This window comes from Solanum pennellii, chromosome 4, assembly GCF_001406875.1.
Source record: "Solanum pennellii chromosome 4, SPENNV200".
Lineage (NCBI taxonomy): Eukaryota > Viridiplantae > Streptophyta > Magnoliopsida > Solanales > Solanaceae > Solanum > Solanum pennellii.
This window is the reverse complement of record NC_028640.1, coordinates 2,785,555-2,813,176: the sequence shown is the minus strand read 5'-3', so window position 1 is coordinate 2,813,176 and position 27,622 is coordinate 2,785,555. Positions and strand designations below refer to the sequence as shown.

Below are 27,622 nucleotides of genomic sequence, written 5' to 3'. Positions count from 1 at the left end.
GGGGGGGGGCGTGGAGGGGGAATGTGGACACAGAAAAACAGGAAGTAGTATTTCCCCTCTGGTTACTGGCTTTGCCTTTTATCTACTATAAGGATGATGTTGGTGACTTAAGTTTTATGCTAGGGTTCTGAAGTAAAGAACAATTAATCTTTCACTTGCATGCGCTGACATTTCTGTTGAGCTGCATGAGTGACAGTATTATCTTATTTTCATTTTGTGTTGATCCAGAGGGATACGAGAAGTTAGCTCGAGCAAGACAGGGTAAATCCAGTGAATCAATGCAGCCTAAGCCCTATAGTATTCTCGATGAAGGTTTTCTCCCCAGTGGGTCAACTGCTACTGCAGAAGGACATCCTATGCATAAGACAGATGTGGCTTCATCTAATTCATATAACTCAGCTAGCAAGAGCGATGATGCATTTGACATGTTTGGTGAAGACGATGAAAATACTCCAGCTAATCCTGCCCCTAATGGAGGTAATTTGATCTATAAACACATCTACAATTGACATTATTGACAAATTTAGTCCATTATTTTATGTGAGATGAGATTAAAAGTTTTTTTTTTGAGCATATTCCCCTTTCACATACGTGACTCCCACTCAATGTAAACTGTAGGTGATCAGCATGGTGATTATGTCTTTGATGAGTCCTCTGGGTATGTTTTCTACCTTTTAGCTCATTGCACTACTTTTCTCCTTCTACTCATAGTGTGCAGACATCCTAGTAAATAAGAAATCAAACCGTCTCATTTTGAAATTCCACTGGATTCAAGTGGGAGCGCAGGTTATTGTAGGGATCTTCCTTGTTCAATCAAAGAATCACTAAATGTTGTAGTTCTAACGGAAGAGGATCCTGTGAAATTTATTTGAACATAGTTCTTTCGGAGTTTTCCGTTCCAATTTATACTCTTTCAACATTCTTTTCAAGCTAATATTGGCAGAAGTGTTCCTGTCGGGTTGCCATTCCATTGTCAGTTTCTGCCTACATACTGATTTTGGAAGTTCATGGTAGTATGCTAGTTTGTTTGCTCGATATGATATCCACCTTTGTTTTAGCAGTAGCAGGGACTACCAAATAACTATGGGTTTCCTGCTTGTCTAATCTTTCTACATTGACTTGATAAGAGCAGATATGGGATGTTGAGAGTGACATGAAAGGTTCATATGTTCTATCTGTCTAGGAACTTCAATTCCATTGTTTGAGGAACTGCGCCTCCAAAGTTGAAATCAGTCATTTATGTCAGGCATTTCTTTTTGTATTGCTGTCTTAAACTTCTTACACTTTTGTATTTTTCGTCTATCAGTTATTACTACAGCAGCAGTTTGGGCTACTATTATGATCCATCATCTGGACTGTATTGCAATGCATCATCAGGACAATGGTAATGACACTCAACTGTTTTAACTGACAAAATCGGGATATTGATCTTCCTATTTTCGATTGGTTACTCGCAATTTGTGTGGACCCAATTGTAGTAGTGTGATTTGAACTGTCGCAAATAGTATTTTTTGTTAACTGTTTTTCATTGATGTATCAAATGTAGGTACTCATATAATGATGAATCGGGCATATACCAAGAGGTGCCACAAGCTACATCTGACGCCAATTGAAAGAGACCGAGTTCTTATGCAGAGGAGGAGTGATGGTCCTGGCGGTAGTTTTCTTTGACAGAGGTCCACAGCTTTGCTGCATTTGTCAAACTTACTGATAGTTTTCTTTGACAGAGGTTGACGGCTTTGCTGCATTTCTCTAACTTACTGAATCTCAACCCTCGGAAACACAGCGTATTTGAGAAATGCTTTTTGCTTTCTGCCCAGTGCTCAGTGCAAACATCATGGTTGCGATGATATATTTTTCGTTTACGTACAAGCAGGTGTACAGTGGATTAGTAGCACGTTGAGAAGACAAAACTTGTTTCTTGTATCTTGTGGTGATAGACTACAAAATGCTGCTAGTTTTCAGTGCCTCTCGAACTGTAAAATTGTTGTCTATTTGTTTCTTAAGTTCTATTTGTGATATGACCGAAAAGAAAAGGCAGTGTAGTGCACTATAACTTCTGTTGACGAATTACAAGGGCGTATTGTGCGTAGCGTTACAAAATCTCTGCAAGAGGTTGTTTTCACGGTTTGAACCGTTGACCTCTTTGGTCTGATATTTTGAAGTTGGAAACGTAATAGAGGGTTAAGTTTACCTATTTCGAATAGTTCATAAACATTTTTCCTTTCTAAAATTGATAAGAAACAAAGGATTCGTGTAAGTTTTTTGATAATAAACATGTAATACTTGATGATTATTTTTTCTAATTATGAAAATTACCTGAGTTTTGATATTTAACAATCAACAATTCAAATTTTGTGGCCTACCCTACTTCTAGTAATTTTATTAAATTCTTCCCAAATTTTTTATTTTACTAGTTCACTAGATGAAAAGTAATAAAGTACATAATTTATCTCGTTTATATAAAATTATTGAGATAAAGTAATTCTACAACTAATTAACTATGTATAACCAAACATAAAATAGAATATTATATCTTCCATTTCAATTTATTAATCATACTTTCCTTTTTTGTTTGTTTAAAAATAAAAAAACTCTTTCCTCTTTTAGCAACTTTTAATTTCTATTTTTCATCACAATTTTTAACTTAAAGCAATAAAATTTAAAAAATTCATTTTACTTTCTTAAACTTAATATCAAATCAAAATAAAAATTTCATATTTTATATCGAAATTATAACCCTTATCCAGCCAATCGACCCCACAATCCCAAAGGTGGATTAACACAAAACATTGAGCCACCGGTAATAAACAAATAAATTAACTGACACGTGTCAGTTTTTATCATACGTGGACCAATCAGATTATATAAACAGATCTCATCTCAACCTTTTTTTCTCGTCCACGAATTTGATTCTCCCCTTTTCCCACACAAATCAACGTGTCATCATCTGCTAACACTTGCTTTTATATATATTTATTCATTTTCAAAGCAATCAAATTAGGGTTGTATAGCTCAACTGCTTATTATCCGGCGAAGCGAATTCATCACTTTCCGGCGAGGTACTGTTTTGATTCAGAGAGTTTTTGTGGTGAGATCTCAATTTATGTACACTTTTTGTTTGTTTTTTTTGGTTTAGTTTTATTGCTTTGTGAATTTGAGGAGGAGTGTTTTCACCTTATGAACTGATTTTGTTTGCTGTAAAATGAAGGAAAACAAGTAATTTTGGAAGTTGATTTTGAGGTGAATAATTTGTTTGTAAATGAGTTCCTTCTTTGTTGTTGTTTTGTTGCTGTATGAATATAAGGAGGAGTGCTTTCAGCTAATGATTTTTTTTTTTTTTTTTTTTTTTGCTGTAAAAAAACGAGTAACTTTGGAAAATTGATGTTTACTTAAAGTGAGAAGAGTTTTAAGCTTATGAACTGATTTTGTTTGTTGAAAAATGAAAGAGAAGAAATAAATTTGGAAATTAAATTTTAGTTAAGGAGAAGATTTTCAGCTTATGAACGGATTTTTAGTGAAGGAGAAGAATTTATTTGTCGAATACATTGATAGCCGTAAAGAGCAGAACTTTCGTATCTCTAACGGTGGAAATAATCTTACCTTAATCCAAACTATGATGATTTCAATTTAAAGAAACAAATTCTGTGTTCTATTTTTGATTTACTCATTTTAAGGAAGCATCCTCTCTAGTTGTTTACAGCTAAAATTCTGTAACTGATGCTATAGCTTGAAGATGTAGCTTTGGATGAAGTTTGCCTTAGCGATGATCATATAGTGCTACATCCTAGTTGTGAACATGCCAATGAAGTTTCTCTCCCAGACTGATAGCCGTAAGAAATCCCGGTGTGAAATAATTGGTTTATTAAGAACCATAGGAGCAATCTACTCTTAAATATAATAATCAGCAAAAGGCCAAAGAAGTTCCTCCTTTATATAGTACAATGATGGAGAAGGACTCGAGGGCTGGTAGGCTTGATTGCGTGTTCCCTTCTAAACATGATAAGGACTCTGTTGAAGAAGTTTCAAGTTTATCATCTGAAAATACTAGGACATCCAATGATTGCTCCAGAAGTAACAATGTAGACTCCATTAGCGGTGAGGTCCAGCCCAATAACCCCATTCTGGATGACAAGAATTCTGCAGTTAGGGACAACTTGCATAGCTATCCTCTTGGTCCCGTTTCTCAGGCAGATGATGATCTTGGTTTTCTTGATAGTAATCATGAGGATAAAAGTACTACCGAGCTCTTATATTATAACTGGCCTGAGATGGAAAACTTTGAGGATGTTGACAGGATGTTCAGGTAATTGTTGTCTCTAGTGTTATTCATATGATTTTCTTTTTTTATTCAGAGGAGACTGACTAATACTTTATGATTGCTCACTGTTTATAATATCTTCCATAAGTTGTGATTCAACATTTGGAGTTGGAGCTAGTATCGAAGATGACCTTGGTTGGTTTTCGTCATCTGGTGTTATTGAAGGATCTGGAGGTGGATTGAGGTCAGATTTTGAGTTTCCCTTCTCAACATCCAGTGAACTTGAAAATATCTCTGGAATGCAGGAAGCTTCCAGGCCAAAGGAAACAGGCAGTTCAATTAATGATTCTGGCACTAAAGATCAACTCTTCTGTCAAACTGTCTGTTCAATGCCATCAGAGGATGAATCAGCCGTTCTGAGTCATCTATCTTTTGCAAATGGTTCAAGTGATTCAGATTTCAAGACAGTGCCCAAAAAGAAGGTAAATTATTAATTTGGTGTACATCGGGCTTTCTGTTTAGCCTTTTATTCCACCTCAACTTAACCTTTAAGATGTTCTATTTGAAATTGTTTAATTAAATGGCGGAATCAAGTTGAGATTTTGTCTAACATGCACACATGAACTAGTGATAGAGTGTTATTGGCGTTCATTTAACAGTGAAGTGCATGTTCATCCCATTTTTAAATCTTAAGTTGATAGAGAGAACACACTTTTATTTACTTAATTATGTCTCCAACACGTCCTTAACATTTGAACTTGATTCTTTTTCATGGGCCAAGCATATGTAGATTCTTTTTTGTTAATGGGTAGCAATGAATTCCGAACCCAGGACATATGGCTGCGGTAATACCGTGTTGAATCTGTCATCATCTCATCTAAAAACTCATGTTATATCTTTCATAAGCAATCTTTTTTTTCCAAAATCTTGTCTTAAGCAAGGAAATACATTCATTGATGAGGTGCACTGTCGCCGGCACCAATGGTTTTGACTCTATTTTTATGCGTGAAACTTCTCAAGAAACATATATGAACAAAGTGGCTCCCCCCATGTAAAGGGACAACTGGGTGCACTGTTTCAGCTAAGATATTCTGGTAATGAACACAGTTGAAGCAAATTTCTTCATTTGTTCCTCACCTCAGTCTGTTCTCTGTTTCTTTAGTTTCTTTGTTGTTTCTGATTCTTCACTTGTTTTTTACTCCTTAAAAACAAATCTTCACAGCAAAATTAGGTAAGGATGACTAGGTGAGCAATTTGTAGCACTTTTTTTTTTTTTTGAAATGTTAACAATTTTATATATCAGTGCATAAAGATTGATCCAACAACCATAATTTGAGACATGACAACCTGATCAAATACTATCCTATACACTTACATATATTCTAAACACTCTAAGATAGATTCAGTAGCCAGTGTGAGTTCTTGTTTACACAAACCAAAAAATAACAAAATTGGATTCATCTTGATCTTCTGAGTCGGACTATCCTTGCTTGAAAGAAATCTCTGATTCCTTTCCCTACAGACAGACCACCATATGTGAAATGGTATCCCTTTCCATCTCCTTTATGCCTGGGTATAAGATGACTCCTCTATTCCGGTATGGCACTCTTTCCCCTACTCCCCCTGGCCTCCGCGTCAATTTTTCTTCTAGAAATGAATCTTTAGAAGCAAAATCAGGAGTTGGTGAAACAGGGAAAGGTGCTATTTGCAACATTGTATACACAGATTTGCCTTCGTTTTTTTTCATGTATAAATGTTACTCTTCTTTGTTTCATTTTATGTGATGCAGTTTAATTGGGCACAAAATTTGAAAGGGAGAGTAAGACTTTTGAAATTTGTGGTCTAAAACAAGTCTTAGATATTTGTGTGACTGCGGTAAGATGAGAATTTTAAAGTTAAATACAGAACGACATTATTTCTTTTGGGACAACTAAAACCTAAAATGCATCACATAAGTTGGGACAGGTGGAGTAGTTGGAAAATTGTAATTTGTAATCCATCTTTGAAGAACGCACTTTTTTCTTGTCATGTTGGTTGGATTATGGTTCCTGCATTGAAAATGTAAATTTATTTCTATTATTGATTAATGTGGTGTGGTTCGAAGTTCGAACTGACAACATTCATTTTGCTTGTATTATTGATACAGATGTGTACTCATGAATTGGCTGTGAGTATAGGATATCTCTTAATTAATACAATTTGAACCTTAAAGATATAAAAAGCGAACTCATCGTCCAACTGGTTTATTATCTTCAAATTTGAAAACAATATAAATTGAATAGAATTAACCCAAAATATCTAAACATGAATCTAATTAAACAAAACAAATATATGTCCCTCTTTGGACTTTCTAGGCGTTACCACTATTTTACGTTAAAAGGCAATGGTGCACCCGTCACCTTAAAACCCTGGTCTGATTCTGGTGTTGAGTAAGGTAAGAGTGTTCTAGAGTTCCTAACTCTCTGGATGTGCACATTCTAGTTGATGCATTCATCCTGATATTAGTGTTCACAATGATCTGCTTCTTTCTAATCTGTTTATGGGGTTGCAGATTAATCTTCACAAAATTAACTCTAAGCTCCAGAATCAATCTGAGGGAAAAAGAAAACATGTTTACATGGAAAATGGGGAGACATTCAACTATATTGATAGCCTTCCAGAAGAGAGAAACCATCCTACTGCAATCACTGGATCTCAGGCTCTCACATCCACAGGTATTCAGCAGCACAAGCAAGTTGATGGATCTGATTTTGGGTATTTTCAGGATGGCTTTTCTTACTTATCTTCAGATTACAGTCATTCAGATCAGACTACGGTTTGTCCAACCCTATCCACAATCAAATCTAAAAAAAGCAGTCTCGCGACTCTTTCTGCTAAGGACTCCTGTGCGACAAATCAGATGCAGTTGATGGAAAGCTTACCTGATCCTTCTTTTCAGGTGGCTGATATAGGAACAAATGAAAATATGGTGGACAAGCTACTTCAACGTTCTGTAATTAAGCATGAAAACAACAGGGATCTTGAAAGTGTCAGCACGGGAATTCCAGCAGAAGTAGGTTCCTCTATTGTAAAGGAGAGCTCTTGCACAAGTTCTGGGTTGAATGAAATTTCTGAGGAGGCAGATAGTTTTCATCAGCTTGAACATGTCATGGAACGGGTATAAAATCTCAATGAAACCTAATATGCATTTTTGATATTGTTTGGTGATGAGTTTCATCAAGGTTTGTTTTAAGTAAGTAAACAAATTTGGCACACCTTATTTGTGTAGGTCAATAGCTCAAACGACATGTGCAATGCTTTTAGATGGTTCTCATCTGGATTAAGATAGTTTTTTAGTCGAGGGACAATATTAATGACAAACATATTTTACAGATTCCTATATTCTGGGAAGGTTAATGATGTGCAGCTACACACTCTTGTAGCTTCACGTAGTCATAGAGAACTATTCTATTTTTTCAGAAAGTTGTCACACAGCATGCTGTAGCAGTGTGCATACATCTGACTTTTTCTAACCATTCTAAATTAGAGATCTTTGTTATTTAATAGAGACATGTGAAGATGCTGAGTAAATAGGAACTCATTTGGTCCTCTTATTCATTATTTATATTTATACAGATCACATATTAAATTAGTTTTTGTGTTGGAATAATTCATATTAGTGATGGCATTTTACTAAGGCTTATTTAGAAAAATCTTTTCTATAGTAACCTATATCTATACTATTGCCTATAGGTAAGAATATACATATAGAAAAGAGTATTTGTCTTTCTTAGTGCATGTTTGTGTTGCAGATAGCAATGCAGAGAGCTGATTGCTTATTTAGTACAACAGACAGCCTTAATATAAAAGCTGTTCCTCATCATCTTGCTGCTTGCTTATTTTAAATTATTAATCAGCGGATGTGCAAAAGCCTTCCAAAGTCTGACATAACGTTGAGTGTCTTGAAACTATCTTTGTGTTATTCCTGTAAACTTGGGCTAGGAAGGGGCAGTTAGCAGATTTGGTATGTGGTTCTTCAAGTTTGTACATTTAGTTGGAAATCAACTTTCTTTTCAGTACATGCATGTTTGTTAGCTCACTCTGTTGAGCCTTCTGGTTTAGTTGGATGTAAAAACAAAGCTACGCATAAGGGATAGCTTGTATCGGTTGGCTCAGAGTGCTGAACAAAGGCTTAGACATGCTAATCTCAATAATGGATCTGGTGATGATAGACACACAAGCAGAGCATTTGATGACGATGGAGCATACAGGTTGGTATTGTTTCTTGATGCCTTGGTCTACATGCATACTTCCCATATAGGCCGTATCATAGTTTGCATACTTCAAGCACACGGTATGTTTGGTTTAGTTAGTGGAGATCTTATGAAGCACATTTCTCACCTTCGAGTTTGGAAAGTAAGTAGGTCTAGTCAGTCACACCTTGAATAAGCACTTTTCTTTTCTTGATACCAGTAATCATACTGGTAATTTGATAGATTCTGTTGGCTTCCTTTCTGTGGTCTTAACATCTATTGGCTTGTATTTCAGGTGCACAGGATATTTGGACATGGAGACAGACACTAACTCTATAGATCGATCTATTGCTCACTTACTCTTCCACAGGCCTTCAAACTCATCTGTGATGACCGATTCTTTGGCTTTGGAGTCACCTTCCACGGTAGGTGTTTCTGCATATGCTTCCAAATTTCATGTTCAACAACCTGTATCTCAAACACACCCTGCAACTTGTCAATGAACAGATTTTCGAGACATTACTCAGCCCACCAATGATTGATGAGAACTTGATTTCTGCTGGATAAAATGCAGCCGAACCAGATAAAGGCATGAAATATTAAACAGGCTTCTATACAAATGGGTTGTGTTTATTTCAATTTATGTCGCATGGACTCGCCTACATGTATGTGCATGTAAGTGTCTGCTATGGATACTTATATACTTTTTTGTTGTTTAGTGTAATTCGAAGAATCTACACAGTATGAGAATGAGGGTCTATGTCAAATAGCTTACAGTTACGTGTTTGTGTATGAAAATTATCAAGAATCTCAAATGAGAAATTATTTCATGTTTATAACACGCTCGTGTGTTTCATGATTTTGATGTTTTATCCCTTGGCACGTTACATCTTCTTCTGTCAATTCAGTTTTTCTTTTGCCTAGCAATTACATTCCTAGACTATGGTACTTGGTGTAATCCTACAAGTAGGGTTTGAGCAGGTAAAGGGGGATAGCTTCATGCTTTTGAGCAACTTTAGTGAATCAAAAGTTTTGTCAAACGTACACAAAAGAAGCTGTAATGCATTAAGAACTAATTCGATGCATCAAGGGAGAAGCATTTCCCCAAGGGAATGGAAAAAAAAGTTACTTTCTCCGTTCTAATTTATGTGATGTAGTTTGAATACATTTTGAATACTTTTAAATCAGATTTAGATTCACAAAGCAGTCAAATTAATGTTTCCGAATATAAAATCGGTTTTTGGTTACATAAATTGGTACATTTTAATCAATAATTACTGATTTTAGCGATAACTTTTTATTTATTACTCCCTCCGTTTTAAAAAGGATGGCCTAAGTTTGACTTGGAACGGAGTTTAAGTAAAGAAACAAGACTTTTTAATCTTATGGTTCTAAATTAAAGTTATGTTAAATGTACCAAAATGCCCTTTAATCTTGTGGTCTTAATCATGCCCCGTGGAAAGTTAAAGTTAAAGTGTTGCCAAAAAAGGAAAGGACTCATCTTTTTTTAAACAGACTATAAAGGAAATAAGGTCATTCTTTTTTAAACGGAGGGAGTACCATTTATAGCAATACTATGTTAATTCTGCAATATGTATTAAAACTGAATTATGTATGTAGTTTATATGAATTATAATTGTTTCTTCTGAAATATATTATGTTTGTTTGGTAAAAATTTGTCAAATTGTATTATAAGTATATTAAAATGTATGATAAATGTATTAACCATCATTAAAACTTGTATTATATGTGAATAATAAATTGTTCTTTGTAATATGTAATCAACTTGTATTATAAACTAGTTTCAGAAACGTGCGTTGCACGTTTAATTTTTGTTGTTATACAAATTTGTATAGGCCTAATCTGATGTTGATAATTATCAATTATATTATTCTTTTATATATGTTGTTTTATGTAAAAATAACAATGTCAAACAATTCTTTTCATTTAATTTTGGTTATTTGTTTACAAAATAAAAAATTGTTGAAAAATATAAACTAATTAAGATAATATAGTATGTATTGTAGCGGTGAACTCTTGCTCTAAATTTAAGAATGGACGCAAACATATAGAACAAAATTATTAAAGACATAATGAATAAATATATATTTACCATGTTAATGAGGAAAAAAATGACCAATAAATTGATTTTACATAAATTTATAGAAATTATAAGATGATGAAATACAAAGGTGAAGTGAACTTATATTTTTTGTTCACTTTATACGAGAGATCATCACCAAAAAATCTATTAATAGACGAAAATAATTGCAACCGAAAAAAATTATGATAAAATATAAAATCAGTAAATAAAGTGCAAATATATGCACAAACAAAAAGAAAGATCATTTGAGCAAGATAACTAAGGAATATTAGTAAAAAAATACACAAATAATAATATCACCGACTTTAAAAGAAGTTTCATCATATAAATTGAAAAATTATTAAATATTTATACATAAATATTGTTTTCGGCTATTCTTTATACTAAAATAAAGACATTATCGAAATCGAAAGAAGGGCCATTATATGTTTGGTCTCCAACATTTCCACGATGAATCAATATAACTCTTAAAATCAAAACTCAATATTATTTTGTAACTGAATCCCAAAAGTAGAAAATGGGTATGAATGCATGACTATGAAAAGCTTGTTGAAGTTATGAATATAGAACTAATAAGATGATTTTTACTTTGTTTGATAAATCATTTTACTATGTGATTGAATAATATGAAAAAAATTTTCAAATTTATAGAATCCTTTAAAGAATATGAAAAGGTTATGATTCCATGGAAGATGAGAGGAATTAAACATTTTAATTGAAGTAATAACTAAGAAACTAAAACTTTCAATAAATGTGGAAATATGTAACAACTTTCTACATTCAGATTCAATGTATTTTGTTTAAAAGTCTATTAATATAACTTTAAAAGTTAATGAAAAACATATTTTTATTTCCAACTTTTGATGAGTATAGTTAATTAATTAAATAGAATATTATTAAATGAAATTGTCTTTTTAAACTTATATCGATGACCGTTTCTGAAAAATTAAATTAGGGCTGTTAGGAAATTAAATTTATAATAATCAATATTAATAGGTTTAACTAATATAAGGTTAATAGGTTTAACTAATATATTTAATAAATTAATATATAAATGATATTGTAGGGTTAAAATGGTAAATCAACTTTGGGGTTAAGAGGTTCATGCTTATAATGATATATGATGAATTAAAAGTGATCAAATGGAAAAAAAAATATTATTGCTATAATTGGTAAATATTTTTTATCATAGTATATTTATGTAAGTTTCCCTTCTAAAAATTATTGACCCAGTAAGAGAGGAATGAACAAGAAAGACTCCAACTTTTGTGATTCTAAAGTCTTGACTGTGGGGATTGAATCATAATCAACTTATCATGAATGAGTAATAATCAAGTTAAACTATTTAAAAACAAGTTTTAGCAGATTTTAATTAGGTTGACTTTGGGAATTACATCATAGTCAACTTGTCTAGAAAAGAAAAGACAATTAGTCATTTATGCATTTGCAAGATAAAGCATGACTGGTAAGTAATTGCTTCAAAATAACAGCATTTATTTTCTATACCAACTTGTCCTTCTTGTGGACTCCTACAAGTTGTTTAGCCGGAGGCAGAGCTAGAATTTTGAGTTTATAGACTCTCGTTTTTTAATTTATTTTTTTTACTGGATTCTTGATAAAATGCTTATACATGTTGAGTGAATTTTTTTTAACGCAAGTGAGTTACTGAGTTCTGTCAAACTTGTGTATGTGTAGGTTGCTAGCCTCTATATATTCTCAAGTGTTTAGAGGCAAAACCAGTACCAAGTTTGTTATGTTTCTGAATTCACATATGGATTCGACATTGTTCTCCTTCAATCTTTTAGTAAACAGTTGTAGTTCTCTTTTATTCTTCATTACATGTTTTCGTTGTTTTTCTATGGCATTGTGTCATGGCAATGACACAGATCAACAAGCACTACTTGCATTCAAGGGATCTATAAATGATCCTTTTGGATATATGAAAACATGGAATGCGTCCACACACTTTTGCCATTGGTCTGGTGTAACTTGTGGACGTAAACATGTTAGAGTCATTCAACTAAACGTTGAGAACCAAAAACTAGATGGCCCCTTGTCACCCTTCATTGGGAACATGAGTTTCCTCAGATCTCTATACCTGTCAAACAATAGCTTCCGTGGTGAAATACCTTCGGAGGTTGGCCGTTTGAGAAGGCTACACCGGTTGTATCTTGGTAACAACTCATTTCATGGACAGATCCCCTCAAATTTATCAAGGTGCTTGAATCTTGTATCTCTTGTCCTTGGAGGTAACAAGTTAGTAGGAAGCCTTCCTCCAGAGCTAGGTGCCTTGTCCAAACTCGAGTACTTGTTACTCACTCGAAACAACTTGACAGGTGAAATCCCTTCTTCTTATGGAAACCTAACATCATTGATAGGATTCTATGCACCAGTGAATAATCTTCAGGGGAAAATCCCCGACTCATTTGGGCAGCTGAAAAACTTAGAAAGGTTCGGAGTAGCTGCAAACCAATTGTCAGGTACTATCCCTTCTGAAATCTTCAACATATCTTCCATCACAACATTTGATGTTGGATTGAACCAAATCCACGGTACACTTCCTTCAAGTTTGGGAATCACTCTCCCGAATCTTGAATTATTTATCATCAGTGGGAACAACGTTTCTGGATCGATCCCATCTACATTGTCCAATTCATCAAAGCTAGTGTATTTTCTTGCTGGAAGTAATCAACTTACAGGAAGTGTACCAAGTCTTGAGAAACTGAATGAGCTTCAACAGTTAACAATTCCCGGGAATTATCTTGGAACTGGAGAACCAGATGATCTAAGCTTCATCGCCTCTCTGACTAACGTGTCTCGTTTCAGAATTTTGGAGATTCAGTTCAATAGTTTTGGAGGGGTTCTGCCTGCATCCTTCAGGAATTTTTCAACTGAGCTTCAGGTTGTTCAGTTATCATACAACAGAATCCGTGGTAACATACCACCTGAGATTGGAAATTTCGTCAACGTGGAAGAATTTCAAGTGAGGGAAAACTTACTTACTGGTACTATTCCAATGAATTTTGGTAAACTTAAGAAACTGCAGATTTTGGATTTGTCTCAGAATAGATTGTCAGGGAATATTCCATCATCTCTAGGAAATCTCAGTGTAGTATCCATCCTTCTTCTGCACGATAATAATCTCACCGGTGAGATCCCAGCAAGTTTAGGAAATTGCAATTACATGATTGAGATATATGTTGCTAACAATAACCTGTTAGGACAGATACCTAAGGACCTTTTTGCTCTCTCTTCCTTAGTTGCTGTAGACATTTTTGAGAACCATTTAGATGGTTTCATCCCTCTTGAAGTTGGAAATATGATAAATCTTGAATATCTTAATGTTTCCGTAAATAACTTCACTGGTAAAATCCCAAGTACTATTGTTAGCTGTGTCTCACTAGAAGCCTTAGACATGAAAGGGAACTTCTTTCAAGGAATTATTCCTCCTTCTTTGAGCTCTTTACGAGGTCTCCGTGTTTTAGACCTTTCTAGAAATAATATGTCTGGCCGAGTACCAAAATACTTGGAAGATTTCAAGTTTCAACTCTTGAATTTATCGTTCAATGATTTCGAAGGAGCGTTACCAAATGAAGGCGTCTTTAAGAATGTAAGTGCAATATCAGTAATTGGAAATCCAAAACTTTGTGGGGGTGTGCCTGACATACATATTCCGGAATGTGACATCAAAAGATCGAAAAAATTTGGTTCGAGGTTTATCCTCAAGATTGTCATCTCTGTTGTCTTTGGTATACTAGGACTTGGTATGCTTGTCACTTTACTAATTTGTTTCTTGTTAAAGAAACCGAAAAGTGTGCCTGTTTCAAGTTCATTGGGTGAGTCTCTCATAAATGTGTCTTGCCGAAGTTTGCTTCAAGCTACTAATGGATTCTCTGAAGACAACTTGATTGGTGCTGGTAGCTATGGATCTGTTTATAAAGGAACTCTCGATGGAGGAATAGTTGTCGCGGTGAAAGTGCTAAACCTCTCGCGACATGGAGCTTCCAAAAGCTTTATGGCTGAATGTAAAGTCTTGAGAAACACTAGACATCGGAATTTGGTCAAGGTTCTCTCAGCATGTTCAGGAGTTGACTATCGAGGGAACGATTTCAAGGCTTTGGTTTACGAGTTTATGGTTAATGGAAGCCTCGAAGACTGGTTGCATCCTCGTCCAAGTGAAGATACAAGTCAGGCAGCTACAAAAAAGTTGAATATTCTTCAAAGGCTCAACATTGCTATAGATGTTGCTTCTGCAATCGATTATCTTCATCTCCACTGCGAGACTCCGATAGTTCACTGTGATCTCAAGCCAAGCAACATTCTTCTAGACAACCAATTGGTCGGGCACATTGGTGATTTTGGTTTGGCAAAGTTCCTTCAACCAACTGCACAAAATTCTTCTATTTCAGAAGGAAGCTCTGGTCTCGTTAGAGGAACAATCGGTTACACTGCTCCAGGTAACAATTAATACATAAACAAACACTCGAACGCCCTTTTTTACTTGAAAATGATATATTCATAGCAAAATCAAGTCTTAATTGTTACACATATACTGCCATTACTTTAATAAAATCAAGTCATTGTAAGTTATGATCCTATTAGGAAAGTTATTGTCCTTGTCTTATTATATCTTTTGTGAATTTTAGAATATGGGATGGGAAGTGAGCTATCGACTTGTGGTGATGTGTACAGCTTTGGGATCCTTTTACTAGAAATGTTCACCGGAAAAAGGCCTACAGATGGAATGTTTAAGGATGGTTTAGACCTTCCAAGTTTCGCTAAACATGCATTGCTTTATGGAGCTATGGAAGTTATAGATCCATCCCTTATTTATGGAACTGAAGAAGATGAGCAAGGTAAAAGCAGAAATATCTACCAGAATAAAGAGTTTCTTGTTTCTGTTCTTCGAGTCGGGGTTGCTTGTTCTGCATATTCTGGACCTGAAAGAATGAACATCACTGAAACTGTTTCCCAATTGTACTCTATCAAGGAAGCTCTTCTGGAATCACAAAAAACTTCAGGAGCACATTGATCTATGTTACTCGAATCCTCCAAAAATGTAGTAACCTATGAGTATAATAAGTTTTTGCTTCAGTATTTAGTCCATTCATCACCTAATCTATGTTACTCGAATCCTCCAAAAATGTAGTTACCTATGAGTATAATAAGTTTTTGCTTCAGTATTTAGTCCATTCATCACCTAATCTATGTTACTCGAATCCTCCAAAAATGTTGTCGCTCATGTGTCAGATCCTTCAAACATACATAAACTTTTGGAGGATCCGACACACACCTTGCATGTTGTTGAATAGTTCGAGCAACCTATCACCAATTACATGATGTTGAACTACAGAATATCTTGTACTCCCCTCCGTTTCAATTTACTTGTCCTACTTTCTTTTTGTAGTCCGTTTCAGCAAATGAAAGTCTCTTTCTTGTTTTGACAACTCTCTAATTTCAACTTTCCACATGACATGCACGAGATTGAAGAACATTTTGGTACATTCTACCTATCTGGAATAAGTCTTCAAAGAGCTCCTTTGCAACATATACAGAAGCAGACTGTATAAAGACAAGAAAGGGAACTTTTATTGAATTGAGATTTCACAAGGTGGAAAATTGTTATAGTTCTCATTACAATTTTCAAAAAGGAATAAGAATCTACAAGCAAGGTTAAAAAAATATAAATTAAGCCACTATTTAGTAGTACTGCTTTATTTTATTTTCATGTTTTATTTCCACTGGTTTGCAACAATGTCAGCAAGATCAACAACCCTCTGTGAGTAACCCCATTCATTGTCATACCAAGCAATAACCTTAACCATGTCATCTCCCATGACCATGGTGAGTGAAGAATCAACAGTTGATGACACGTCACTGCACCGGAAATCAACTGACACGAGTGGTTCATCACAGACAGATAGAATGCCATTGAGTTCCTTATCAGCGGCCTCTCTGAATGCAGCATTCACTTCCTCAGCAAATGTCTTCTTGGTGACTTGCACAACAAGGTCCACAACCGAGACGTTAGGGGTGGGAACACGGAGGGCAATGCCGTTGAGTTTCCCCTTGAGGCTTGGGAGAACAAGAGCCACAGCCTTAGCAGCACCAGTTGAGGTTGGAACTATGTTCAGTGCTGCAGCTCGTGCACGTCTAAGATCCCTGTGGCTTGCATCAAGAAGCCTTTGGTCACCGGTGTAAGAGTGAGTAGTTGTCATTGTTCCCTTGATAATTCCTATGATAAGGAAAGATAATTTATTGATGAGTTTAAGTTATATATACTGATAGTATATGCTCGTGTATGACTAGATCAAGATGTATTACCAAATTTCTGGTCAAGAACCTTGACGAAAGGAGCAAGGCAGTTGGTGGTACAAGAGGCATTGCTGATGATAGGTTCATCATGGCTGTAAAGTTCAGCATTGACACCAACAACATAAGTAGGGATGTCACCTTTTCCGGGGGCGGTGATGAGCACCTTCTTGGCTCCGGCCTGGATGTGTTTACCGGCACCTTCTCTGTCTACAAAAACTCCGGTACCTTCTATGACTAAGTCAACTCCAAGTTCTCTGAACAAATTACAGAACACATTTTGAACAATAGTTTAGATGTTTACTAGGTATCTCAAGCTAGTACTATATGTTAGACACTACATGAGCTAAATTAATCATGTTTTAATTCAGAGTTAATGATAAAAAAACACTTAAACTATCACTTCCTCGCGAGTTTCATATCTCAACTATCCATTGTTCTCTTTTTGTACCTAAACTATCTCTCAAGTTGGCCATATATTTGTTCTCAATCAACAACAGGCATGTAGGCCAACTCAACATCAAGGTATTTTTTAATATGAAGCAAGTAATAGTTGAGGTATGAAGCTCGCAAAAATGTGTCAGTTTAGGTATGTAAGTACTAAGTAGAACAATGGATAGCTGACGTATGAAACTCGCGAAAATGTGATAGTTTAGGTTTGTTTGTTACCCTTAAGTCTATAATTCATGGCTACTTAGAACAACTGTTTCTGTTTAGACAACTAATAATATGAGTTTCCTGAATCTGCAAACGTATAATGTAAATTAGTTACACTACATGTAAACGTATACAACTTAAATCGGTTTTGTTATATGTTAGTATGAAAGAACTTACCCCCATGGGAGGTTCACAGGGTCACGGTTGGAGACGACTTGGATGACTTTTCCATCGACAGAGATGCCATCAGTGCCAACCGGCTTGACGTCAGCATCAAAGATGCCGAGGGTGGAGTCATATTTGAGAAGGTGAGAGGCTTGCTTGACACCACCAGTGTCATTGATGGCAATGACATCAAGAGGTGAGTCTTTTCTACCATGCCAACACCTCAAGAAGTTCCTTCCGATTCTTCCAAATCCATTGATAGCCACTTTCAACTTTGCCTCAGTTACTATCCTCTTGTTCTTCCTTCCTCCAATCTACATTTCATTAAATCCAATTACCACAAGAAACATCGTTGGAAGCTATGTTACTCAGACTCGTCAAAAAATGCTGACAAGTGCATGTCGGATACTTCAAAAGTAGTACATTTTGAGAGAACCCGACATGGGTGCAACAACAATTTTGGACAGTCCGAGCAACATAACATAGGAAGGAAATACAATTTAGATGTTTATACAATGTTATCATTCATTTTATAGTGTTTGATCTTCCTTAAAACTTATCAAATTGATGAATTTGCATAAAGATCTTTGTGTGGAGGCTGCTTTCAACATAGAAAAGGTAGAACATACAAGGAAAAGAAAAGGAAAAAGGATAAATATACCCTCGAACTATCGTAAGTGGTATGCAAGTACTCTCTGTCATACTTTTGGAACATTGTTGCCCCTACCGTCCAAAAACTAGAGCATATATACCGTTTATACTAACGGACATACACGTATCACAATCTTATCCATCGATCCGGCATTTATCAACAGATAAGATTGCGCCACGTGCCCCTATTTAGTCTTCCATTAGAGTGAAGGTCATATATGCTCTAGTTTTTTGACAGGAGGGGCACTAATGTCTCAAAAGTATGACGGAGGGTATCTGCATACCATTTACGATTGTTCGGGGGTATATCTGTCTTTTTTCCCAAAAAAAAAAAATTTAAAGCACATCTTGATCAGAACAAGACATGAAGGATACATATTCTTTTTTTCCTTAAACTTTTTAAGGATTTAAGTTGCATACACCGACAATGTTAGATTTTTTACACTATCAATACTAATTAAAGGCTATGACCTGATAGCGTATAAATGTTTTACATCGTCAGTGCACAGAACTTAAACTATCTTATAATGCAATAATAGTAGTAGTTGTATAATAATACTCACAGCAGAGGTTTGTAAGCCAGCAACAGAGAACAAATCATCATTATTTTTCCTCCCAAATGGAACAGCTGATGAGGTTCTCAAACCAGAGAATTCAGAGAATCCTTTGTTGTTAACCTGTCCATCAGTTTTAAGAAAACAACAAACATATTCATAACTACGTACGTCTCAGTCCCGAACAAGTCAGGATCAATTAATAACAAGATAGAATGTAGGACGAGTGAATGAGGTACCTTAAGAGAAGTGTTGGCTACTGAGAGAGCAGCCATTGTTCTTTAAGAGAATTACAGCAACAGCAGTACAGTTATGTGTTGATGAAGAAAAATTGTGGAAGTTTATGAATGAATGAATGGAGGGAAGAAAATGGATGAGATTATGGATGATAGATAGATAGATAGCCTCTCACTCATTGTATGGTTGAGATTTGTCTACTTGTATGTTCCATTTTAATTTTTTTTTTACTTTGATGTGCTAGATTTTTTGTTTTTTTTTGCATCATATGTTTCGATTTTTGTTAGGAAAAATACATAAACAGACGCTCAACTTGGCTTTAATTGCGAAGTACACATTTTAACTTTGAGTATGCATATTCAGACACCTTAACTTATCTTCATTCTGTTAGTCGAACACTTCAACTTACAAAATGATCATCTAAACACCTCAAAAGTTTATGTAACACATAAACATTGGTTGTCCAAGAAAGATAGTAAAAACGAGTAATAATTTTACTAGTAAAGTTGATAATACGAAAAACAAAGGCAAACAACTAGCGAGAACATATCAAGTATGTCTTAATGGAGGTAGAAAAAACAAGTTTCGTAATAAATTTTTATGCTTGTACTCCACTCCTCCACCCTACCTTATATTTGAAATATTATTTTATGTTTATTTAGCAAAAGCAAGAAAACATTCTAATTATGTATAGGTAAATTACAGTTTCAATGATCAAGAAAGGAAAATTTCTAATTAAATTTTTTCAGAGACAATTTGATTATTCTTTTCTTCTATTAAACATTATTATGTATAAATTGATGACATGGCAGTTATTTGCTATCCATAAGAAAACTGCCACCTTGTCACTAAGACTCCCTGCCATTGGTCCAGCCAAAAACTAGAAATCCCTTGTCCATATCCATCTTTTTTTTATACCTCGAAAAAGTAGAAGTACCTCCCTGACCCAAATCTCAGAGACAATCTTAACTAAATTAAGGTCCTATTATTCGTCTGAATTATCTTTTTTGTAATTTTATATATCTTTTTGGCTTACGTGACACCTAAATATCTCTTACGCGCCTCAACTGTGTGGAGTCACGGACTGTATTACATAAGCTAAAAGGTATACAATGTTATATATAAAATGAGTTTGGGGGTAATAGGATCGTAATTTAGTTAAAATGTGTCTACGAAATTTCGGTCATAGTTCAGGGGTACTTATGCCTTCTCCCTGCCTCATTATAAAAATGTTCTTTTTTTTAATTTGGTTCCAATGAACTTTATAAGGATTTTAAATTACATTAAAAGAATCATCAACACCTTTGCAAATTTGTGGCTTCAAAAATATTTCTTCCTTTATATGATATATACCCTTATCCTTTAGATTTGAAATAGTGGTGTATTTTGGTAGGAACAATAATGTTTTTTTTCTCTATATAATATAAGTATATATCTTATTTGCTTGATCACATTAAATTGTTATTATTTGATTAAAGTGTAAATATTATACATTAATTCTTTGTACTTTCATCTTCCTAAGTTGACTTAGAATCTAGAAATATTGCAATGTTCCTAAGTTGTTATGATTAACATGAAGTTTGATTAACTCAATTTTATTTATCAACTACTTTCTTTTACAAGGAGATCAAATTCATGTCACTTTTGAACAATCTTTTATGATCATAACTTTGTTGTTGGACCAAATAAATATGAAGTTTGAGCTTAATGAGCATAAATTGAAGCGGCATAATACATAAATATGTCCTTTAACTTGGCTTCGAATTACATTTATGCTCTTCAATTTTGGGTGTGCACAAGTAGATACTGGAACTTGTATAAAGTTGAACAAATAGACACACATGTCCTACATGTCATTTTTCGTCTTACGTGGTGTCTAAAGTGTATTTTGCCATGTAGGACTCATGTGTTTATTTATTTAAAAGTTGGATAGTTAAAGTGCATGTTTGTGTATTATGAAAGTTAGAGGTCAAAGTTAAAATTTGAAATCAAGTTTAGGATCCAATATATGTATTATGCCAATTGAAGCTGACACTTATTTGTAGGACAAAATGTGGTGGTGACAAATGATCCACATTTCTCCTTATGATGACATTAAATAGAATGTTCCTTTTCCTCCACTTGTTGGAGAATATATCATATTTTGTTGGTTATTGGTCCACATAATTTTACCACAAATTTAAATAAAATAATTTCGCCTCAATTTCAAACTAATTGATATCGACTATACACAAATACTTGATAACTAGGTTTACGCGATTAGCTTTTTCATGAAATCCATTATATAAGTTGTCAAAGAAAGATATTATACAATGCTACTCATAATATATGTAGATTTGTATCTCTTTCACAATCAAATTTATACAATTCTTCTCAATATTCCTAAGTAATTTACTAAATGTGGACCAAGACTTCTTCATTTGACAATATTAATGAATGTTGCAATTGCCACGAAAGAACAATAAACTTCATAAATTCACTTTGAGCCGAGTCAGAAACAGTCTCTCTACCTTCACGAGGTAAAGGTAAGGCTGCATAGACATCACCCTCCGCCCTCCCAGACCACACTAGTGAGGTTACACTAAGTATGTCGTTGTTGTTGTAAAATCAAAGTGTTGTTGATGTTCTACTAGTTTTTGTCGATGGTCGCCACACCCCATTAGTGGTTCTGGCGATTTTCGGAGGGTCCTTAAGAGATGTTGTAAGCTGAACTTCCAGTTTTGAAGGGTCCAAAGACAGCATTACACGGATAAAATCATCTAAATCAAAGCCACTTCCTGTATCTATGTTATTGTCATTGACGTTAGCCGAGGAGGGAGAAGCTGATTCTTCTGTGCTCCCCTCAACGTCGTCTCCAGCAGTAGTATTAGAAGTAGACTCTTTTACCTTGTAGTAAGAGTTCTGATCTAAATTCAAGAGCCTCTTTATGCTGTCAATCGCTGGATCAATGACGTCTAAGAAGCCCATAATCCACGACTCATCATCAACAACTTCAGTACGCTGTGTCAACAAAAACGTCTAGTGATGTAAGGGAGAAGAGCAGCTATATGGAACACTGATGTATAACAATGCTTGAAATGTGGTCATAGAAGGAAATGACTTATATACCTGTTGAAAGTAGAGGTTACGAATTTCCTCTGCACGGATAGAGTTACCTTGATCTTCCTCTAGATTTGCCCATGTCATCCATGTTATATAGCTCTGCGAGTTTATGTTCAGAGACGATCTAAATAGTCTTCGAGCAGCTGATAGATTTCCAGCTCTTTGCTCCAAAACACCCCAAGCCTATAGTAAACAACTCTTTAGTACATTTCCTATGAGGAAAAGATTACATGTAATTCACTAGTTGTTGGAACAAAGAACAGATTAAGCTGCAAGCCATAGTTACGAGTTTGGACTAACCTCCACAATTTGCATCAAAATGTCTTACGAAAAGCAAACTAGAAACTTACTCTATCTATTAGAAATGAGCATTACCTGAAGACAACGCGCAGCACTTTCAGTTGTTGAGTTGATCGATAGAGCTTTCTGGTATAGTTCTCGAGCTGTGGAAATGTTTCCTTCTTTCCATTCCATCCAACCCCAAGCCTAAATCAGTACCAAGTTAGGTATTCAGTTGTTCAAGTTACAAGTTTTATTATCTTAAGACTGTTGAGAACATATGGAAAAGGCAGTGATGAGGTTCATCAAATGTATTCAGCTCTTTTAGTCTTTTCATCTTCTATTAACCATGTCAAGAGCTTGATCAATTCGAGTGAGTCTTTTAGTAAATGAGTTTATTCGATATTCTATAGCATTTACTACTAAAACGAAAAGTCTTACAATCCAAACTGGTTGATGCCTTGGATCCAGTTGAGATGCTCTTCGGAATAGAACTCGTGCAAGGTTTGCACTGGAGTTCTTGTATTCTATCAAACCAAGTGACTGGAGAAGAACAGGATCTCTAGGATTCACCATGTGCCCTATTGTTAGAAGTTTCCTTCCTTGATCAATATTTCCTAGATTAGCTTCAAAAACTCCCCATACATGCCATGCGAACCTATTTTTCGGACTGGCTTGAACTGCTTTCTGCTTTGTTTAGGAGTATCAAGTACAAGAATTATAAACAAAATTGAAAATAAAGTGACAAAGGCATCAAATTAAAAGGAAACTCATAATACATGAACAAACACTCAAAACTTGACCTCAACTAGCAGGTAAACACTCAAAATCGGGAAGTGCACATCTAGACACCTCAACTAGTCTTCATTGTGTCAGTTGAATAGTCGAACTTACAAAATGATCATCTAGACACCTCCAAAATTTATGTGCCAAATCAATATTGGACGAGTTTGAGTGTTTAGTTGTCAGTTGAGACCAGATGTACACTCTTCAAAGGTAGAGTGTGTACTTGCTAGCGGAGCCAAATTTGAGTTAAACACTCCAACTTTGAGTGATTGTTCATGTAATATGCCAAAAGGAAATGTTCAATGATGATAGGAAAGGATCAACTTCAGAAAATACAAACCTCAAACAGCTGCCTAGCAGAACGGTTATTCTCTAACTGAGCCTCTAGTTGAGCCCATGCCTACAAAAGATAATACAGAACCACTATAAGGAATCATGTGCATAAACCACTCGAAAAGAGCTGAGACAGATTAAAGTTTTTGAATAACTCTTACCAGCCAACTAGCACAACTTTTTCGGTTACACCTTGTTGCCTGCTTGAACAAATATCGTGCTCTTTCATATCGTTTTGCTTTAGCTTCAAGGAGCGCAAGAGTTTGATATACATACTCGTTACCTCCACAAAACTTGAGGCCTTTGCCAAGAAGATTTCTTGCCTTCTTTATATTCCCTTGCTTTAGCTCTAAAACTGCCCATCCATGCCAGGCTGCAATATGTTTCTTGTCAGCTACTGTCGCAGCATCAAATAGTTCTCTAGCTCTCCGTAAATTACCCATCCTATTTTCCAGAATAGCCCAGCACTAGTCCAAAGTAGTAAGTTTTGGTGAACTTTCTGATACAAAAAAACATAAATTGCAAGAAGACATGTAGTATGTCATATTGTTTTCAACAAAGGCACATCATCTGCAAATGGATGTTCTGACCTTGAACCTGATATCTCATATCTTTATAGCTAGTTAGTTCTTTATTTCCATTTAAAACATCTCCGATCCACTGATACATGTTAAGACACAATCAACGATTACAGATCAAATTCTCTTCTTTGATGTCTGAAAATTTGAACTTCATTCATAGAAGTATTGTCTGTAGCAAGGGGAATAATAGCAAGAGATTCGAAAGCTTAGTATATCAATCAATTGTTCTACGTACCCCCCAAAAAATTACTGTACAAGGTTAAAGATCACTAGGAAACTACACATACTCCACTACTCATAATGATTGTGCTTAAACAACAGATCCAATAAACTTGAATTTCAACTTCCGCGTTATACTATGCTAGTAGAGACACTTTTAACTTACGACAGATTCCTATTCAAGCACGAGATAAATGTATACTGGAAGCACAGGAGAAGACTAAATATACTCATAGACAATGTAAAACACTAACCTGCCAAATGTAAGGATTTTCTCCTTGTGTTGCCTGACAGCCTTTTTCGTAAACAGTTCTGGCTTCATTTAGTTTTGATTGCTTACTCAAAATCTTTCCCAAAGCAACATATGATCTTCCATCTTCTGGCCAGACATCAATACACTTCATGTGTAAATGGTACAGAAATCAGTAACATTATTAAACGAATAACGAAATCCTCTGAATATCAAGATAAAAGAACAAGGGAGTAATGTTGTTTGGATGAACGAATGACTACCTGTTGCAAAATTTCCTCTGCATCTGCATACTGAAACTTTCGAGCCAAAATCTTTGCCTTATACAGAGCTAAGTCTAAATTGACTTTAAGAGGCTTCTCTCCGGAGTCAGATTCGAGTCTGCTTGGCTCAAAAATTGGCACTTTTTTTGCAAATTTCTTAAGGCCAGCATCAAGTGGAAATGATGAGGAAGATGGTTGTTCTTCCAGAATACCATTTCTCTCTTGAGAATCCTCAAAGTTACTCACTGCTTCCCCTTTTTCATCATCATTTTCCACGGAAGACTCCTTCACCGGCCTACGAACAACAAGTAACTCTTCCAAGGACTTCTTTGTAGTGCTGATCTCATCAGTAACTTCATCATTGTAACTTAGTCTATCTTGAGGATCAAACTTAGAAGAAGATTGTGATGTTTCTGGCTTTTCTTCAAGAAGTGGTGATGAGGAAGACGGATCACGGGAACATAAGGGAGGTATAGGATGTGAAGGCGATGGTTGGGATGTTCTAAAGGGAGCAGAAACATGAAACTTTGAAGGATTATGATTCTGAGAATGATAGAAGAGAGTGAAATTAGAGCTCGAAGAAGAAGTAAACGAAAACTGACTCATTGCTTTACTTGTATCTACACTTTGGTAAAACTGTCATATACTTAATGGAATACAATGGTGAGTGAATATCGGTTTCTATCTGGAGATGAAAGAATAAGCCGATAAACTTCAAAGACTAAGAGAAATTTGGTGTCGAATAGCTCAAACTTTTCGATAGTTCAACAGATTCTAAAAAGCAAGGCTTATATGGAAAAAAATCAAGACTTGCACTTCCTCATTATAAGATTATCCCCTCTGTATCCTGTTACTCTGAAACATAAACAAGACAAAATGATCACTCACTTCAACAAGGGGCAGGCGGAGGTTCTTGGTTCGAGTCTCACTGACACCCATTATCAAAAAGAATTTCTACGTGTTTGACCCGTAGCAAGGAACTAGGGCACATATTAGGTGCATATTGAAAGACGATAAAATAATACAATTAATACATCTCTATTCACCTCTAACAGCTTAAGCTTTTGGATGAGATAGTCGTACTTCTACACAAAGTATCTATTACCTTCTCAAACTAAGAAAATTATCCAAATATCTTCCACATACCTCAATTGTGTGGAGTCACGAAGTGTGCCACATAAGACAGATGTATAAAATTACAAAACAAGTAAGTTCAGGGGGTAATAAGACCTTAATTTAGTTAAGGTGTGTCTCTAAGATTTCGATCATACTTGTACATTTTCCGAAACTAACACTAAAACTATGCAAAAGGGATTAAAAAGGAAATATGATCCACACACCTTTAAGACTTCAGAATTAATGTTCACAGCTTGATAACTCACACAAACCAAATTAATTACTTCCAAATAATTTCCAAGAACATGTCATTAAATATCTCATACAAGTTAAATTAACTTGAATAACCTTCAAATATCAAACAAAATGTATGTTCTTGCAAACTACTTTCTATCTACCTTTAACAAAATCTATACCAACAAGAACATATATATCAGCAGAGGCGGAGCCAGAATTTCAATTTTCTCAGTTGTGAATTATAGAATAATGACTTTTTAGCATTATAACATGATTCTAAATTTAATACTTTTTTACATATTAAATAAATCTCGTAAATATAAATATATAATTTGAGCAAACACTAGAGTATCTGAGCTTCTATCTCCGCCCTCTGCGACTATCAACATTTGGAAAAAGAAAGTGCAAGTAAAATGTGAGACTTACTATTGAAGGTAAAACAAAATAAAACCAGAGATCCACTTATTTCTCCACCAAATATGTGTTGAGGTGAATATGCAGAGACACAAATTAAAAAAAAATGAAAGGAGAGAAGAAGTTTTTTTTTTTTTTTTGCAGCAAAAGAGCAGAATGGATGAGATTATTGATGACTTGGAGATTACATTTGGCTCACTCTTTTAACTGAATGGCTGTGCTCATTTCTACCTACGTGTCATTTCTTTTTCCTTTTCATTTTTTATATTTTAAAATAATTATATTTCAACAATGTAAATTTTAGGAAAAATGCACGAGTAACTCCCTATTCTAGATTATGATCGAAATTTCAGAGACATATCTTAACTAAACTAAGGTCTTATTATTCCTTGAACTTATTCTTTTTTTTTTGTAATTTTGTGTACCTATTGTCTTACGTGGCACATTTCATGACTCTACGCAATCGAGCCCTTGAAGGTTGTCAAAACGGTTGATTTACACTTCTGATGTTTGTAATTGTATGAATTCGTTATTTTCGAGTTTATATGAAAATAAGCGAATTATACAAATGTATCCGCGAATCATAGAAATCTGCAAATTATACAAATAAAAACAACTTAAAGTGTAGCTACAACCTGTAAATATGCAAACTATAGCAATGGGGAACAATTAAGTTTACGGAAAAGGACCTAAAATACCAAAGTATTGAAAATGGTACAAAATTACCCTCAATCCACCTATTGGCTCCAAAATACCCTTATCACCCACCTATTGGGTCCAAAATACCCTTGTCATCCACCTTTTGGTTCAAAATTGACCACTTATTTAACGGTTTTATATTTAAACTATTTAAATATTTTTTAAAATAC

General features: G+C 34.9%; 5 protein-coding genes across 18 annotated transcripts in view; 3 read left to right on the top strand and 2 right to left on the bottom strand.

The window, feature by feature from the left end:
• LOC107018328 (CD2 antigen cytoplasmic tail-binding protein 2) overlaps nt 1-2,197 on the top strand; it is a 9,101-nt gene extending 6,904 nt beyond the window's left edge. Inside the window, exons 7-11 of one of the 3 annotated variants that reach the window (XM_015218790.2) lie at nt 229-477; nt 619-658; nt 1,307-1,384; nt 1,547-1,657; nt 1,728-2,197. In XM_015218790.2, the coding sequence (XP_015074276.1) occupies nt 229-477; nt 619-658; nt 1,307-1,384; nt 1,547-1,613 (434 nt within the window). In that variant the 3' untranslated portion in view covers nt 1,614-1,657; nt 1,728-2,197. Of the gene's footprint in view, nt 1-228; nt 478-618; nt 659-1,306; nt 1,385-1,546 lie in introns of all 3 variants that reach the window. The other 2 variants (XM_027916669.1, XM_015218789.2) reach the window with 2 other exon arrangements.
• Nucleotides 2,198-2,914: 717 nt separating this feature from the next.
• Nucleotides 2,915-9,365, top strand: LOC107017960 (protein LNK1-like). Of its 12 annotated transcripts, XM_027916377.1 has the most exons (9): nt 2,954-3,091; nt 3,730-4,306; nt 4,407-4,743; nt 6,813-6,975; nt 7,051-7,076; nt 7,200-7,418; nt 8,363-8,511; nt 8,789-8,918; nt 9,001-9,352. In XM_027916377.1, the coding sequence occupies exons 2-9, from the start codon at nt 3,945-3,947 to the stop codon at nt 9,058-9,060; spliced, it is 1,446 nt and encodes a 481-aa protein (XP_027772178.1). In that variant the 5' UTR covers nt 2,954-3,091; nt 3,730-3,944; the 3' UTR covers nt 9,061-9,352. The 12 variants fall into 12 exon arrangements, 10 of the variants coding, with proteins under 10 accessions (XP_027772172.1, XP_027772179.1, XP_027772178.1 ...); XM_027916375.1 differs by having other exon boundaries at nt 7,051-7,418; XM_027916376.1 differs by having other exon boundaries at nt 6,813-7,076.
• Nucleotides 9,366-12,340: 2,975 nt separating this feature from the next.
• Nucleotides 12,341-16,423, top strand: LOC107017597 (putative receptor-like protein kinase At3g47110). Its single transcript, XM_015217766.2, has 2 exons — nt 12,341-15,054; nt 15,244-16,423. Exons 1-2 carry the CDS (start codon nt 12,351-12,353, stop codon nt 15,627-15,629), a joined length of 3,090 nt encoding a protein of 1,029 aa, XP_015073252.1. The 5' UTR covers nt 12,341-12,350; the 3' UTR covers nt 15,630-16,423.
• Nucleotides 16,165-19,338, bottom strand: LOC107017598 (glyceraldehyde-3-phosphate dehydrogenase A, chloroplastic). The gene is made up of 5 exons (XM_015217768.1): nt 19,176-19,338; nt 18,946-19,059; nt 17,744-18,045; nt 16,922-17,166; nt 16,165-16,832 (listed from the first exon to the last, which is right to left on the bottom strand). The coding sequence occupies exons 1-5, from the start codon at nt 19,209-19,211 to the stop codon at nt 16,330-16,332; spliced, it is 1,200 nt and encodes a 399-aa protein (XP_015073254.1). The 5' UTR covers nt 19,212-19,338; the 3' UTR covers nt 16,165-16,329.
• Nucleotides 19,339-21,458: 2,120 nt separating this feature from the next.
• LOC107017799 (protein high chlorophyll fluorescent 107) lies at nt 21,459-26,919 on the bottom strand. The gene is made up of 9 exons (XM_015218067.2): nt 26,766-26,919; nt 24,987-25,841; nt 24,728-24,871; nt 23,835-24,140; nt 23,681-23,740; nt 22,996-23,241; nt 22,651-22,761; nt 22,282-22,458; nt 21,459-22,173 (listed from the first exon to the last, which is right to left on the bottom strand). Exons 2-9 carry the CDS (start codon nt 25,590-25,592, stop codon nt 21,781-21,783), a joined length of 2,043 nt encoding a protein of 680 aa, XP_015073553.1. The 5' UTR covers nt 25,593-25,841; nt 26,766-26,919; the 3' UTR covers nt 21,459-21,780.
• Between the last annotated feature and the right edge of the window lie 703 nt (nt 26,920-27,622).

Coding starts and splice junctions, on each gene's coding strand:
- LOC107017960 (XM_027916371.1), top strand. CDS start 3,945: ATGATGGAGAAGGACTCGAGGGCTGGTAGGCTTGATTGCGTGTTCCCT. Junction 4,307..4,406: donor GATGTTGACAGGATGTTCAG/GTAATTGTTGTC, acceptor AATATCTTCCAT/AAGTTGTGATTCAACATTTG. Junction 4,744..6,812: donor AGACAGTGCCCAAAAAGAAG/GTAAATTATTAA, acceptor ATGGGGTTGCAG/ATTAATCTTCACAAAATTAA.
- LOC107017597 (XM_015217766.2), top strand. CDS start 12,351: ATGTTTCTGAATTCACATATGGATTCGACATTGTTCTCCTTCAATCTT. Junction 15,055..15,243: donor AATCGGTTACACTGCTCCAG/GTAACAATTAAT, acceptor TGTGAATTTTAG/AATATGGGATGGGAAGTGAG.
- LOC107017598 (XM_015217768.1), bottom strand. CDS start 19,211: ATGGCTGCTCTCTCAGTAGCCAACACTTCTCTTAAG. Junction 19,060..19,175: donor TAGCCAACACTTCTCTTAAG/GTACCTCATTCA, acceptor ACTGATGGACAG/GTTAACAACAAAGGATTCTC. Junction 16,833..16,921: donor GGTTCTTGACCAGAAATTTG/GTAATACATCTT, acceptor TCCTTATCATAG/GAATTATCAAGGGAACAATG.
- LOC107017799 (XM_015218067.2), bottom strand. CDS start 25,592: ATGAGTCAGTTTTCGTTTACTTCTTCTTCGAGCTCTAATTTCACTCTC. Junction 23,741..23,834: donor AAAGTTGTGCTAGTTGGCTG/GTAAGAGTTATT, acceptor TATCTTTTGTAG/GCATGGGCTCAACTAGAGGC. Junction 23,242..23,680: donor CTGCTAGGCAGCTGTTTGAG/GTTTGTATTTTC, acceptor TAAACAAAGCAG/AAAGCAGTTCAAGCCAGTCC.